Source organism: Siphateles boraxobius, unplaced genomic scaffold (genome assembly GCF_051911475.1).
Source record: "Siphateles boraxobius isolate OS27281-9 unplaced genomic scaffold, OSU_SipBor_1 130, whole genome shotgun sequence".
Classification (NCBI taxonomy): domain Eukaryota; kingdom Metazoa; phylum Chordata; class Actinopteri; order Cypriniformes; family Leuciscidae; genus Siphateles; species Siphateles boraxobius.
The window spans coordinates 43,145,288-43,161,434 of NW_027508734.1; the positions used below are offsets into that span (position 1 = coordinate 43,145,288).

At 37.3% G+C, this 16,147-nt stretch overlaps 1 protein-coding gene across 1 annotated transcript in view; it reads right to left on the reverse strand.

Moving 5' to 3' along the window:
• Positions 1 to 15,239, reverse strand: part of stim2b (stromal interaction molecule 2b) — a 58,966-nt gene extending 43,727 nt beyond the window's left edge. The window contains exon 1 of the mRNA XM_077229531.1: positions 13,995 to 15,239. Coding sequence (XP_077085646.1) covers positions 13,995 to 14,130 — 136 coding nt within the window. The 5' untranslated portion in view covers positions 14,131 to 15,239. The remainder of the gene's footprint in view (positions 1 to 13,994) is intronic.
• Positions 15,240 to 16,147: the final 908 nt, after the last annotated feature.

Sequence of the window (16,147 nt, forward strand, 5' to 3'; positions counted from 1 at the left end):
TGATCGATGTATCTTTCATGAAGATACGAGTGAAAAGGCCAAGTCTAAGCTACCTTGCTTGGCTACGTGCGTCTGTGGATTTTCTTTGTGGTAGAAATCCATGAGGAATATCTTTAGTTCTGAGTGATGGATTATGTTAAGTTTGGACTCATTTTAATCGTAAGAATCTGCTGTAAATAATGATGTGTCATTTCCCACAATCGGAGAATGTTTAATGAAGTTACGAACGGAAATGTGCCTTAAATTATGCATCCTTATATGATTTACATATGGTCTCTTGAGGGGCTTCTTGTACAAAACCTCACTCAAGTTTAGTAAAAAGCCCGAAACAATTATGCTTGTTCTATTCTACTCATTGAGACCTTTCAAATGACATATGGCACATGACTGTCTGAGCTGTATGATGTATTTGACATATTGTAGTATGTACTACTTCATAAATTATGAAAACATTTTTTTTCTATTTATCAGCAAATAACTCATCACTACTTAGGAAGTTATAAAATTGGCTACATTCATTGTAAATTTCAGACTCTAAGCTTTCAAATGACACCTATTTTAAGTTGATCAAGGTAATATTTTTGAAAAATATTATTATTATTTTTTATCGAAGCTAGGTGGCGCCAGCTGGCGGTACACTCCGTTTTAGAGGGATTACTCAGCACTCGTTAGGAGTTGATCAAAGTGATTAGATGCATTAAAAAGCTGAAATTTGAATATGAATTTTTTTTCGCGGGGGGGGGGGGGGGGCGCCCCGTTGCCCCCGGTACCGGGGGCGTTGGTTATTAACAGGTTAAAGGATTTTTTGTTTTGTGTTTGCCCTCTCAGCAATTTTCTTGTGTATTCCACAACAAAATGGGTCATTTCACTAGAGTGTATTTACACCAGTATCCTGAAATGCAACCATCACATTGTGAAAGCAGCTAGTCAGACCAGACTAGAAATGCCAAGAAAACCTCACAACACAGCCACATGCAGCATATCACAAAGAGCTCCTTCAGTTCCTCTGAGAATGGCACAAAACAAGCTGCACCGTCCAGCTCAATACAGTGACCTACATTTCCATTAGGGACAATTTTCTGCATGATCTGAGATACCAGTTGGACGATGCAAGGCTTCAGAGAATAGTTTCAGTTAAATTTAAACATTACTCTTGCCATTTTATTCGGAAAAGAGGCCACTCTGACCTTAGATAAGCACAACAGTGTCTGGGGTCTCATCAGAGACACATGAGAATGTGCAATTACAGTATGTGGATCTTAACTGATTTATTCACAAGGATACTAACAGACATCTGGAGATTTTATTATTCAGGCTTACGATTTTTGCCTGATAGACAATATAACAGAACACATTAAATAGACCTACATTGTTATACTTATGGACAAGAATATTGTAGAGTACCCGCATAAAAACCTCATTTTCAACTGAATCACAGTTATATTAGCCTGGGGCACATAGGCTACTTTTAAGTATGTGTCTGTGACAGCGTGTAATAATGTAAACCCACATGAATTTAATTAATTACCCCAAGAGATATAGTGTCTAGGTCATACTGTTGTGATGACGGTAGATATCAGACATGCAGGATATTCTCAAACTGTCTCAAAGGAATTGATGGCATCTAGTGTTCCAACTGAGCAGACGTGTGTGAATGTGTTCCACTAGATTCAATCGGAAAGCATGATCAGACCCTTAAAAAAAACTGTCAGGGCAGTCTAGATTATGACGTCTAGTTCTACTTCAAGCACCCAAGTTTAGATGGCGATCAGTTGTCTTTTGATAATATTAAGCTTGAAAAATGTGAATACATAATAGCAGCCTCATGTTGTTTCAAACCTGTATGGCTTTCTTTCTTCTGTTGAACCCAAAAAAAAAGAAGGCCGACCGTTAAACCCTTACGCAACTAGAAATCGGCAATCGCTGCTATCACCAACAAGAGCATGTGAGCGGAGCGGAAATATTTCATCCCGAGCGGAGAGCGCCTTTCTGAAGATTCACCTCTGCTTGCTCAGTCCGCTCAACACCACTCATTCATCCCAGAATGCTCTTTGTGATTTGCTGGTTCAAGAATTTGTGAAATAAGAATTAGGTCTAAGGTTATGGAGTTTAAATATTGTTTTAATCAAGTTTGATCAACCTTATACATAGCCTAAATTACGGTGGCCAAGAGTTTAACATGCTGCAACTGAAGAAAACACCAGCAAATTAAGAAAACATCTTCATCAGTTTGACAAAATGCTCTGCAAATACTCACAATGCAACCAAATACAGGAACACACTCTAAATCCTCACAATGCTTATTAGAATGGTTTAATTGAATAATAGAAATTGTTCAATAAAGTGAGATTAAATGCATAAAGTATATTCGTGCAATTCAACATTTAATTATTGGTGGTTTGTGTGATATTAATTTCACTGTTTTTATTCATTTTGAAGAATACTGAATCTGTTTTTGTGCAAGTGAGATGAGTAAATGCATGCTTACATTTAGTCTAAGACAACAATAACCATCATGTTTACACAGCACACACAACCTCTGTACCTCCCGATTTCTCTCAACATTGGGAGAGAAGAGGTGTCAGTCAATATATGGGAAAACCAAGTAACTTGTGTTACTTATTTAAAAGTAACCCAGATATTTTGTTGTAAATTTAAAAGTAATGTGTTACTTTGTTAAAAAAAAAGTAATATGATTATTTAACTCACGTTACTTGTAATGTGTTAGTTACCCCATCACAGGTTAGCTTATAGGTTAGGGTAAGGGTTTAGTAATTTGTTTCAGCATTGTGTAGGCAATCAGGGTTTAGGGGGGGGGGCATAAAATGTTGCATTAAAGCACAACTATAACATACCAGCTCTGATCCACCTCAGCCCCGCATATTAAAGGTGCTCTGATGCTGCTTCCAGAGCCTTAATAGCGCTGTTTGTTTTGAGACAATGTCTATGGAAAACAACTGCTCTGGCATAGACTTCATTTTAATAAGACCAGATAAAGAGCTTAACAGACAAATTAATGGAAATGTAAAGGGACAACAGTGTATATGGCGGTGCTGCTGTTATTACTGAGAGACTCTGTTACTTTGCGATGGACACAAAGATGAGTAACAAGTGACCGCTAAACTCAAGCATCTAAAACATCTAAGTCAGCATGAAAAGGACATTGCGCCCGTCTTTTATTCCCATATCTGGGTGAACCGGCTTATTGAAGGTGAAATTGGAAATATCCATAGGGAATTGATTGGATTGTGCATATTATTTATATTACTGCAACATTCCATAAAAAAATAAGAATAGAAAAAAACCCTGTTCTAGTCCGAACAACAAGAACAGAAAATGTGCCACTTTTTGAGTATGATATGTAGCAAACACTGAATAATTAATAGTTTCTTATTAATTTATTAATTTTTTTGCAATAAATTTAATTTATATTTTGAACAATTTACATGTATTGCATTAAATGCAATTTCTTTTATAAACACTTTTTGTTATACTGGTTGAAACTCTCTTCCCATCCTGATAGCAATTAATTATAGAAGTGGTCTAAATGTTAAAACATATACTGTACATATATCTTCTGTGGAAGTATTAGGATCATTGCATTTGGTCTGAACCAAAACAACAAGCTTATGCTGCACTCACGCCATGTTGTAACCGTAATTACGAGATGGCAACCCTTGACGTTCTACCCGGAGCTGTTCACGTCCTCAGACTCGGATTCATGCGTTTCTTGTTAACACTATCAACACCGAAATGAATCTGCAGTAGTCAGGATATACCACTAGAGCACTGTGAGTTATTATTATAATGTTATGTGCTTTGAGACAAGAGGTAATTTAGCGTTGTCTCTCGTCTCGTTATGCTTTCAAAGCTAGCTTGCTATTACTAGCATGTTTAAAATTGCCTACCCTACCTTTAATAATAACAGGGGTGTAAATCTGTTCAGTCCTGACTCACTTGCTGCCCTAAACGAGAAAACTACTGAAGTATGTTTAAGCAGTCCTTTGATTATTGTGAAAGATGACCCTTCCTACTGAACCATCACATCTGAATGAGCATGATCCCGCTGTGTCAAAACATTATTTCAGCATTTGTGTAAATGCATTTATGATGCCCTTTAGATGCAGCTTTTGTGCTAAGAACACTATTTAGAGAATGATAAACATTATATATCATGTAGTACAAACAGACTGACACCATCTAAGCATTCATTCTGTTACTGTTCTCCAGGCAAGAGACAGGAGTACCCTTGTAAGCCTATAACCTTTGGTATTACATTGATTCCAATCCCACTAAAAGACAAAAGACAAGAATGTTGGAGTACAAGTCTGTCTACAATTGAATGGCTGACGTGACACAACCAGCATGTGAAAGGCTGTTTTCACATCATTGCTTACTTCCTACTTCAGACTTACGTAATGATAATACCTCTTGTCTAGAGAGAGAAAAAGACAAAAAAAAACAAAGATCACCTGACACATTTTTAAGGCTACGGTAAATTACAATTCCCAGACTCATGCTTCCAGGACAGAGTGTCCCTCAGAGAGGCAGTTTGTTTGTTGAGAGGCTAAACAGTCTAAATACACAAAGGCATTTAATGTGAGAACGGCCACGTTCACAGGAATATCCCTAAGGGGATTTCATCTGCCAACTCAACAAACATGCAACAACAGTCGATTTCCAAGGACCTCCTGAGAGATTAATGTTAGTTGTATGATAGTGTCAGCCTCAGACGCCATGCTTACGGACTGTTGGCCGAACGTCTGATGCATATGGAACACAAAATTGGAAACACTACAGAAGTTACGAAGTCTTCATCTAATTGGTTAAATTCTACAGAATTTCCAGGAGATGTGTGAATTGCGTTCTTTAACAGCCCACCTGGAAACAAAGCCGCCGTGACGCCAAATCCCCTCACGGAAGAAGAAAGACGTCGTGTTTACAACTGTGGCAATGAGCTCTTACAAGGATCAACTACACGCTGCATTTCAGAAGTATGTGAAGTTTGCAGCTCTATTTGCAAAACGTTCTTGAATAAATAATTTATTAGATGCATGCAGGTCTGTTATCGTAGGGACATTGACTACATTTTCACCCTCCCGAGCATGACGCAGAACAAAAGGAACTAGGGCTGCAACTAACGATTATTTTGATAATCGATTAATCGGACGATTATTTTTTCGATTAATCGATTAATCGGATAGAAATTAAATTAGATTTTTTTTTATTATAACTAAATAAAACCGTAAATCAGGGTATTTATGTGTAAAAGTGTACTTTAAAAAGTGCAAAAGCCACACATTGAGTTTTACTAATATCAATATTTGCATTGTTTTTAATGATAATTGCTGATGGCAAGTTGACAAACATGATTATCGTTAAAAAAATTATATCCAACATATTATGTTTTAACACAATTTTTGTTAAAACAAATTTACACAGACATGTTGTTCAGATGTGAATATCTGAACTAAAAACAAACTAAAAACATCTAAAATATATAATTCATTTAATTTTTATTTAAAATTAATTATATATAAGGAATATAAGGATAAAGAATATAATATATATTATATATAATATATAAAAGAATAATATAAGGATAAATTGATTAAATAAATATAGAAAGACTGAAAACAATTGTGTGAATGTAGAGCCGCAGTAGATCGCGTTTGAAAAACAATTAAAACTTAGTAGACAAATGCTATAAAAAGAGAACGGAATGGAGGTAACGTTACCCAGCAAGCTAACAGGCTTGAGTAAAGGACAGGAGAAATTATGCATTAGTGCACAAGCATTCGCTGAAAACCACTGAGTACAGTGACTAAAAAACAATATTTTACTGCTGCTGTTATTAACTGCCTTTATATTTAGTGCTTCGCTTTGTAAAGACCGTTTTAATTTAACCTATTTCTGCGGTAGCGCTATTTTAATCCATCACTTACGTTGCGAGCGAACTGATTGCGCAACCTGATGCTCGAGACAAAATACAGACGTCCCAAGATCCCGGAAGTCCCGGGAGTCTCCCGCCTATTGATTGCGGCTCACTGATGCCCGCGAATTAGTTCAAACTCTCGAAATCTAGAGCGCGCAAGCAAGAGCGCGCATGCGAGACTGCTCCAAACCGTGTAGCGCGCGCGCTCGGCAGAGCGCCTGAGGGAGAGAGACCTTGCGTGTGTGTGCGTACCAGTAAACGCTCCCCGTGACGTAAGCAGACCAACGAATCGATAATGACATTCGTTGACAACGATTTTCATAATCGATTATAATCGATTTTATCGATTAGTTGTTGCAGCCCTAAAAGGAACTGTGATTGGTTGCATCACATGTCAGTCAAATGTCCTCTTGGGCGGTCCTAGGCCAATGAAAGCTGCGATGGAGTCTGGCTAGGAACTGCGACTGCTAAATGTGTTAAATATGAGAACTCTTATCAGTCTCTTAAAAATAAGTTATGAAAAAAATCTTTATCTGATTTAGCATTTTACTTTATTTATTTTTCTTGTTCATGGCGAGAGCCACGTTTAGTTATTCAAAAATAAAAATAAATAAATACATTTCTAAAAACCTTAAGACTGGATTTACTTGGTTAAAACCTTTTCAAATGTATCAACATAATATTAAATAAGTATTTAAGTCAAAAAATGTTGAATGGACAGTGTATTCTGACAAGATGAACACTTTGGTGAATTTTCTCCTGATAGTAAAAAATGATTTGTGAGTCTCGGGTTTACTATCCAACATTGTGTGTAAATGACTTGATCCCAGTGATTATTAAAATGGAATATATTTTTCCCAAATTCAAGATTTAATGTAGTTTGTTGTTTTAAGCACTGATCCCATTCCAATTGCCATTTATTTTTGGCGTATGCATTTAATGTTGGTCTCAGATCTGTGAAAGCTATAGAGCATTTTACTGGTTCTGTAGATAATGCTTCTTTGGCAGCAGTCTGCTTGCTCATTTCCCGAGTGGCCAGGAGAAAATAATATTAAAAATCTTTGATTCAAGATATGACAATTTGATGGTGATCAGTTTTTATAATTCCAATGCTTCAAGACATGATTTTGAATCAATTATTATTAAAAAATAATTTTGCAAAGAAATCTTAATGAACTTCAATGGCAATAGTAGAGCATTTGCCTCTGTAGTGAAAACAGAACTTTGGTCAGGGATGCGTAATTGTAGTTGATTTGTTGCAAAAGCTGTTGCCAGTAGATTTCAAGATTTGCATCAATCAGTGTATATTGTAGAATGTTGTGTAAACATTGATCATATGTCAAAAAATTGCTGGTGACAAGTTTTTGATCCAGACAGTTTTTTAAGTTTAGGTAAAGTAAGGTGAGGGAAATGATTTTGACTGTTACCCTCATATATAGCGTCTCAGAGAGAAAGTATTTGAATCTATTGTCTGTCTGAAACGAATCTGAAAGGGCAAGTTGTAAAAATGTAATACGGAATGAATGAAGGATGAACTGCATTCATTGGGAGAACCCTTAAGGGATAGCTCTCAAACAAAAAGTTAAATTCTGTCATCATTTACTCATCCTCATGCCGTTCCAAACCTGTATGGAACACAACAGAAGATATTTTAAGAAATGTCTAAGTGTTTTTATGTGCGTAGAATGAAAGTCAATGGTCACCAAAACAGTTTGGTTACCAATTTTCTTGCTGGGACAAACAGTTCAGTTGTCCCACCTTATCAGTGGTCCTAAGGGGGAGTAAATGATGTCAGAATCTTCATTTTGTGGCGAACAATCACTTTAATGACACTGGTTTACTTTATGGACTGATTAATACCCTGATTAAACAACAGATAAAAAGCACATTACAACAGTCATTACAAATTTGCCAGGGATGACCTGGATAATCCAGACAGCCAGTGAGTGACTGCATTATTAATGGACAAGATCAAAATGACTTTGTTTGGACACAAACAAATCGCTGTTCCAACAGACAAACTTTATCCCAAGTAGGATGGTGAAAGTTGTACAGTTTAAGCTTACCACGAATTACCTGCAGTCATTACCTGCAGGAACTGTGAGTAATGGATTGTACAACGCACTTTACTGGTCAGTTTCAACTGAAATATAGTAGCATGGACTAAAGAAACCAGTTCCACCTCTCATCATGTAGGACATTCATAATATGGGACAGACAAAAAAAGACACTGATAAACAAATGCATCTAAGCCTCTATGACGAAGTGTATTCAAATTATCTGAAAGATACACAAAAACAATCAACCTTTCACTCAGAGGGCATTTCATGATAGTCATCTGTGAGACAGGAAATCCCTTCATTACTGTGCTTACAATTGGGAGACCTTCACTGAACAAGTAGCTTAACACATGCCACTCACACAGACAAGCAGAGTCTACTCATAATCACTTATGTGCTCTTTCTTTAATTCTGTGGTGAAATACGTAACAGTTGTATCTTTTTTTCGCTTATTCTAGCTTGTAAAGCAGCAGATGACCACAGTCCGGATGGGAAGTGGGTCATTGGGTCAACACCAGTGGGGCTGTTTGACACACAAAAAGGCCAAAGACAAACTCCCAGCACTAATGCACATAAGCACAACGCCGCCAGAGGAATCGTCACACGTCTACACAAGTGCATGCATACCAACAGCTCAATTTCTCATTTAGCATTTTGAACTGAAATCACATACACTAGCAATCTAAAATAACTTCACATACAATGTTAAAGGTACACTATGTAAGATTTTTGCAGTAAAATATCCAAAAACCACTAGGCCAGTGTTATATTTTTTGTTTAGTTGATTACTTACAATATCCCAAATGTTTCCAACTATTTGTAAATCGTGAGAAAATTGCGATTTTAACCAAGTAAAACGGCCGTGTGAGCAGGTGTCAGGGAGTCGCCAGTCAATGGCGTCATATCCGCGTTACCCTCGCTTTTACTGCATTAGAAACCATGGCAATATAGTCTCTTGGACAAATGCGGAAGTTGTAGTTGTAGCGTCTATCTAGCAACTAGCTCGTTTCGCGCAGTCGTTATGAAACACAATTATTCTTTACCATTTGCAGCTGGTTCTATCGACAAAGATAAGTCCCGTTAAAACGTAAACCTCAACGTACGGATCAACCAAACGACCCAAGAAGATTTTGGGACAAGAAGAGAAATAAAACCAGGATCAACATCGGTGTGGCATTTCCTAAATGGAGAGAACTTTGCGACAAACTTCAATGAGACAGAGATGATCCTGCATGCGTTTTAATAGACATGTGAGTGATTGGTTGGATTCCTTTACTGACAGAAAACTTGAAGACACAGAAGACAGTGTTAGTCTTATTGCTTGAAAGTCTTGTTGTATATGCATCAAGCTATTCCGTTGTTGTTGTTTTGAATGTACGCCCTCTAGCGGCACAAAAAGTAGTGCATAGTGCACCTTTAAAAGTAGTACATAGTCCACCTTTAAATTAGTAATAGAAAATTGAAAATAGTTCTCCATAAATTCAAAATAAAAACATGTTTATATATCATATACAGTACAAATTATATATTTTAATACCCAATAGATGTAATTTTACAGAAATATTGTAAACAATATTTGGAATGTATGAATCACAACAATACAGAGAAATATTATATTTGTAATAGGGAACACATAAGGCAAAGGTGTATGTAAAATACATTAATCACCTTATAATTTATGGGCATTCCCAGAATTGCCGGACAAACCATCACATTTGTCTATATTTTATTTAGTTATATTTCTTCTTATTTTTGTTATCAGAATATGTTATGGTAATGCTGTGCATTCTAGTATCATGCGTGTTACCATGGTGGTGCTGTCTTTGCTTGACATGTACTGTTTAAGAGCAATTGTGATGACCTAGAAGTCCTCACATGGCCATTCATAGTCCACCTGCATCATTATCAGCATGTTACAGTATCAAACAGATTTGAATAGCTCTAAGAGGATGGTATATTGACATTATAGTTTACATACACAGTTAGGAACAGTAAAACACAGTAATCAAAATGCCTCATATAAAGCTTGTAGCATCATAATTGTATTTTTACAGTTAAGTTCTGGCAACCCCAGCTGCCAGTTTTTTACTGTAGATTTTTTTTAAAGGGTATCTGACAGCTCATCTGTGTTCTACTAAGCAACAGAATTCCAAGAAGTCCTAATATTCCTCATGGGTTGTATCTCATGATGACTGCACCCTTATTGATATAGTGGAGACTTTAAGTACACAAAAAAAAAACAGCTTGTGTAAATATGTATTAAGACAAGCACTTAATTTGTCACTCACTAATTTTATCTGCCGGACTAGCAGGACTGCATGTATCCCTGTAGGTATCACGTCCTACTGCTCAGGTGTGATAGCGTTCATTTAATATCCACAATTAAATCTACAATGAGTAAAGCACAATTCACAAGTATATGCCAACACAACCACTACATACACATTCACTGATATTTAACTTTCAGTTAAAGTCCAACTGTGGTAAAAATCAAGTTTTTAAATGTTGTTTATGTGTTTAATGTGCTTTAAGACAAACCAATTTAAAACACTTTTATTAGTCAACACCATTGCTAAGCATTTTCTCCTCAAAACTGCAGTGAAAAAAAGACTACGTTTGAAGGTGCTGGTGTTTCTGACGTCACAAACTACCTTGTAACCAATCACGTCAATGTGCTGGTGGGCTTTAGCATATCATTAACAGCAAACAGGGGTGTTGCGAGAGATGCCAGGTTATCCCGATATATTTGTTTGTGGATATGAAAAATCGGGTAGATTTAGCAATATAGCGGGTGTATGATGTATATTACGATGTTATTATGAACTATATGCCTTTCTCCACTGACGTTATGAGTTGTTCAAAGCATTTCTGATGATTTTTAGAAGGCAGACTGAAATGGTAAACATTAACAACACGTTATTAGCTGTTTGATAACATAGTCAAGCAAAAGGCTAATCATATTAATTACCGTTATGTGTCCGCCGTTGTAAAGAGCGATACCATTGTGCAGTGTTTACCTCAGTAAGTTGGCCGAGTGAATCTGTGAGCTGGCGTAATTGAGTGGGGGCAGGGCTAATTAGCATGTTCATGAAATCGCGTTTACTTAATGACATTACATTCAATCTATTTTAAGGCATACAGATTTTTTTCACAGGAAAAAACATTTAAATATGTAATTTTGGTGATCAAAGATGAGTTTTAGGGGATAAAATTATAGATTACAGAGGGACTTTAAACTCATCAGTGGCAGGAGAACAATGCTGAAAACACTGCCCTCTCATTTCTCATGTCCTTATAATAAACGTGTGTTTGTGTGTGTATAGTGACTCATTTGGAGGTTGACAAAATCAGCTCCCTAGGTAAGCTGTAAAAAGGTTGTGTAATGGTCAATGTTCAATTTAGGCTCATTGGAAAAATATTTTTGCTCCAAAGACCTATTATACATATCCTACTGTACATCCAATTTACTGCAGTTCTAACTTTTATTCCTTTCAACACAAATTATGATTACAGGGGCAGATTATTGATTAATAACGTATTCTCAGATGGTTCCTTGCACAATACCATGTCATTACCTCAAACACTTAAATGCATGATTTGCAAACTAATCCATTTGTTTGAATCACATAACCAGCTCCATATGTTTGGCTTTTCTGATGTATGTATAGTAAACTTGCTTGGTAGCTCACCTGGTACAGCACTGCACTTGTGACGTGGAGAGTATTCAGTACGACTCCAATAAAATATGTCACAATATAAGAGCTCAAAGACTTGTAGAAGCACGCAAAAAAAGAGTATGGTTGCAGCAAATGCATTTATCTCACATGTGTTTAAGTTAACACTGTCAGTTAATAATAACTATAGGGTTTAATGTAGACAATACGCCATTTTCAAACACGACCAAGCATTTTCTGCCCACTCGCCACGGCAGCTGTCACAACCAACTTAATGAAACATTGCCAGATTCACATTCATCTGTTTCGGATAAAACTGAACGTGATTTTAGTGCCACTCACTGGACATTTCACTTTTAAAAGGGTTGGGAAAGTACAAAAAAGTACATTTTGAGTTTCAGTTAATACTGTAATAATACATGCTTCATGTTGAAATGTGACTTCTGGGCGACAAAACCCAGGGGTTAAGTCCACCATTGACAGTACACGTTAATGCTCAAAATGTTATAAATGCATCATCAATCCCCTACCGGAGTCAAGAAAACCCCAAGTGTCATTGCACTTACAATTATAACTAAGGGTTTACTGAATTCAAGGAGTTTGTTGCAGCTGGGAACAGTAGTGCACTTGTTGTAAGTAATCAATTGATTACAAGTGTCCATTAGAGTACACTTAACTATGGCAACAGCTGAAATAATTTGTCCAAGGGATTTCATTTTCTGATGACTCAATTACCATTCGCATGCAGGTGATTTACCCATCTGATTAAGTCTACATTCCTGTATGACCACAGATCTGGATTGCATTCATCATATGAGTAGTTTGTAGCTCTGTACAGACAGCAATCTGTCATCTCACCCTGTGTACTCAGCAAGCGCTCCAACCAGACTTCTGCTTGTCAAAAACGATTAACTGTCATTAAAGGCATGACTAATATTGGGAAAACAGCTGTGGGGTTATGAACCAGAATAGGCTGATTGACTGACTGAAACAGTCATGTTTGTTTATGCTAACTATCAGTATGGTACAAATACCAAACCTTACTTTAAGAAGAAGAAGAAAAAAGCTAATTTATCTGACCTAAAAGATGGATACATAATTGACCTAGAAAGATCTCTTTCTGCATATCAAATGTCCATTTGAAGAGATTATAAACAGTCATTACTAAATTCACAGAGCCCAAAGCTATGTTTTATAGGTGTGGGCCCCGTCTCCTAGAAACTAGGCTATACCATAGAAGACCTTATTGGGTCACCCTCATTACAGGGCCCAGGACAACATTAACAGTTGTCCCACTCATGGTGGCAACCTTGTATACAATTCTGATAAACATCCAGTATATCAGGGGCATCAGTTATTCTGCCAATATTTGGACGTTTCAGAATGTGTCATTAGACAATGAATCGGTAACTCCTGCCCCATCAGTTTTGACAAAAAACCTTTTTAAACATACAATAGTCAACTAGAAATATTATAATAGTCCAATACAAATATTAGAAGTTGATTTAAAAATTACAGTATTATTGGCCATGATATTTCTGAGTCTTGGGCTAGTTACTAATAACTAAATCATGTATACTATAACCTATTTAAGTTACTTTTTAAAAAATAATGGAATTAGCCATAATGAAATAGTTATCTGTCACTATTGGGATAGTGGGTGACAATAAAGACTAGGTAGCCTACTATTGACTGGCTGGATAGAAACTAGTCACTATTGGAATAAGTGCTAGTTTAATGGAAGTTACTATTGACAAAGATACTAGTCACTATTGGATTATTTATTAGTTAATCAAAAATAAAAATTCTAGTAAAATAAAAATAGACACTAAAGCAATAAATCTTAAAATGGCCTGCCATAGTCTTGTTAATGAATGTATACTGTTTCAATTGCTTACTGAATATTGTGTAAAATAAATGTCAATTTTGAAAATGCATTATATCAGCCAGTGGCCATGGAAACCCCATCTTGTGGTTTCTCTTCATGAAGCTGCTGCCTGATGACTGTGGGATTCCCTCCTGCTCAAATGCCAAGCGTTTATTGGTGGAACAGCAGGAATTCCATGTTGTCCTGACCTTCATCACTTTCGTAAACAGTCACACATACAGGAAGGATAAGATTCTCTAGAATCATCCAGAAGCGATGCGAGAATAAGAGAGACCATGCCCACATCAGGACCCAGTGTCGTGACAATGTCAACATTCCCTTAACACTCATCAAAACAGCAGTGACAATCGAGCATGCGTTTATCTATGCGTATCTGGTGTAAACAGAATAGCGCAGGTTGATCAGATTTGTGGTTTGTTATGATACAGACGTCTTACCTGTAGGAGCCACAGCTGCAGGATCAGGAGTGACTCGGTTCGACAGTTGACTCGTGTATGAACTCTCTAAGCCCAATACCGCAGAGATGACGAGTCCACGCAGCAACAGAACCGCTGCCCCGGACAAGAAAGTCATGGTGTGCAAAAAAAGCTTTCAACGAACAATAAATGAATTAAACAAGAGATCACACAGTATTTTCACCCAGCGGATCGTCAAAACGAATCACAAGAATGAAACGTGTGATTTCAACAGTAGTTACACAGAAAGCAGCGAGTTTAAATACCCGAAATAAACGAGATCCAACCTGTAAAAATGTAGGCAAAAAAACAAGTAATCCAACCTAAAAATGCATCCACACTGTCCAGGACGTCAAAAGCAGATCGCGAGGTTAAACTCCATCCAAAAGAGATGGTCAACTCTTCTAATATGACACATTGAAATAGACATCAGAGCATTCCGACATCAGATACACCGGACTGGGTTGGAGGATCTGGCTGTATCCCACTTTAGGATCCAAACAGATGAGTGCAAAACGGACGTGGAATCCCCTGTTTTAAATCATCGCCCGATGCATTTCCCTGCTACAAAATACCCAACTGAGTCCAATGCGAGATCCCAATTCTACACGGGAAGTAACCGCAAACAGTCACGGTACCTACATCCACAAGAGCCGGCAGATATCCAGCATAGTCAACGCTTCTCAGAATGCAAGTGTCAGATCCCAGTATTCCGTTTAATCCAAATCCATCGGGACCATCCGAAATACACGCGTGTGCCGTTCATGTCCAATATTAAACCGAGTTTAAATGTCAAGTCCGCATGACTGCGCCTGAAATGAGGGCTCAGGTCTGCCCACTCTTCTGCCTTTGCTAGTTGATGCAGAAACTAAATTCAGGGGGCGGAAGTCCGATATGCAAATCATTTGACAACAGGACGCCGGCTGTTTGATTCTCCCTCTTCGGCGATCTCGGCTAAAACTCTCATTTGACACAAAGCCTGCAGCTGTTGTGAACTGAACGGGCTGTGTGCGGCAACAATGAGCTTTGTGCTTGGCAGACTATCGGTATGCAACGAGCACGAAAGTTGTTCGGGAATTCTGGCGCCTCCCGGAAACAGCCCGCTCTATTGTTCATCACTTCCCACTTTTATTTCTCCCATCGCGACACGCAACAATTTACACCCTGAAAATCATCCGAGACAAGTTTTCCTCCTCGCTATGGGCTGCGATTGGTTCATCGTTCCCAACATGGCACAATCCGATTGGCTGACAGCGAGAGAGACGTGAGCTTTGAAGGCAGACCGCGGTTGAAAGCCATAGACATCATATCTATGTTGAAAGCAGGCAGCCGGATAATACTGTAGGTGTTTTCTTGTTTTGAGGGTTAATGTTCATCTGGAATGTGATTCAGATACAAAAAGCTTTTCCTGTCATATTCTATATAAAATTATGTGCATACGATTCAGTATTAAAGGTGGTGGTTTGCTTTATGAAGGTAATATGATGCCATAAAGAATGTATGCGCACGGTAAGATTTGTGAAAGTGTAGGCCTACATAAGATTGCAAGTGTAAATACAATTTGCATGTGAAAGAGAAGATTTGTAAAGGTGTAAATCGCCTTTCAAGTGTAAGAAAGAATTATGTGCAGCATTTTACTGTTATTCGTTAGTGTAATGCAGAGAAGTACATTTACTTCGTTACATTTACTTGAGTATTTTTTTGAAAAAAATGTACTTTTAAGAGTAGATTTAAATGTGGGTAGGCTACTTTAACTCGAGTACATTTCTAATGAAAAAACTGTACTTTTACTTCGTTACGTTGGGCGACGTTCCTCGTTACTTTAGCAACAATTTATACATTTTATTTATTATACAATGTAGAAATAAAGTGAATATGCAGATGTTTGCATTCAAAGGCATTTAAAGTCAGGAAACCATTGACACAGAGAAGAGTTAAAACTCTATAATATAAATATTATTCTAATTATCGCACTTAAGACTGATAGCACATGCAGATCAAATAACAAAAAAAAATTGGAGAAACAAGCAAGTGACGATCAAATCATAGGATCAAATGCACCTAAGCGAGTGACGTCATTCTTTATGGTACGCGGTTTGTATCCATGGCAACGCTCAGCTGCGTAGTGACAGTTA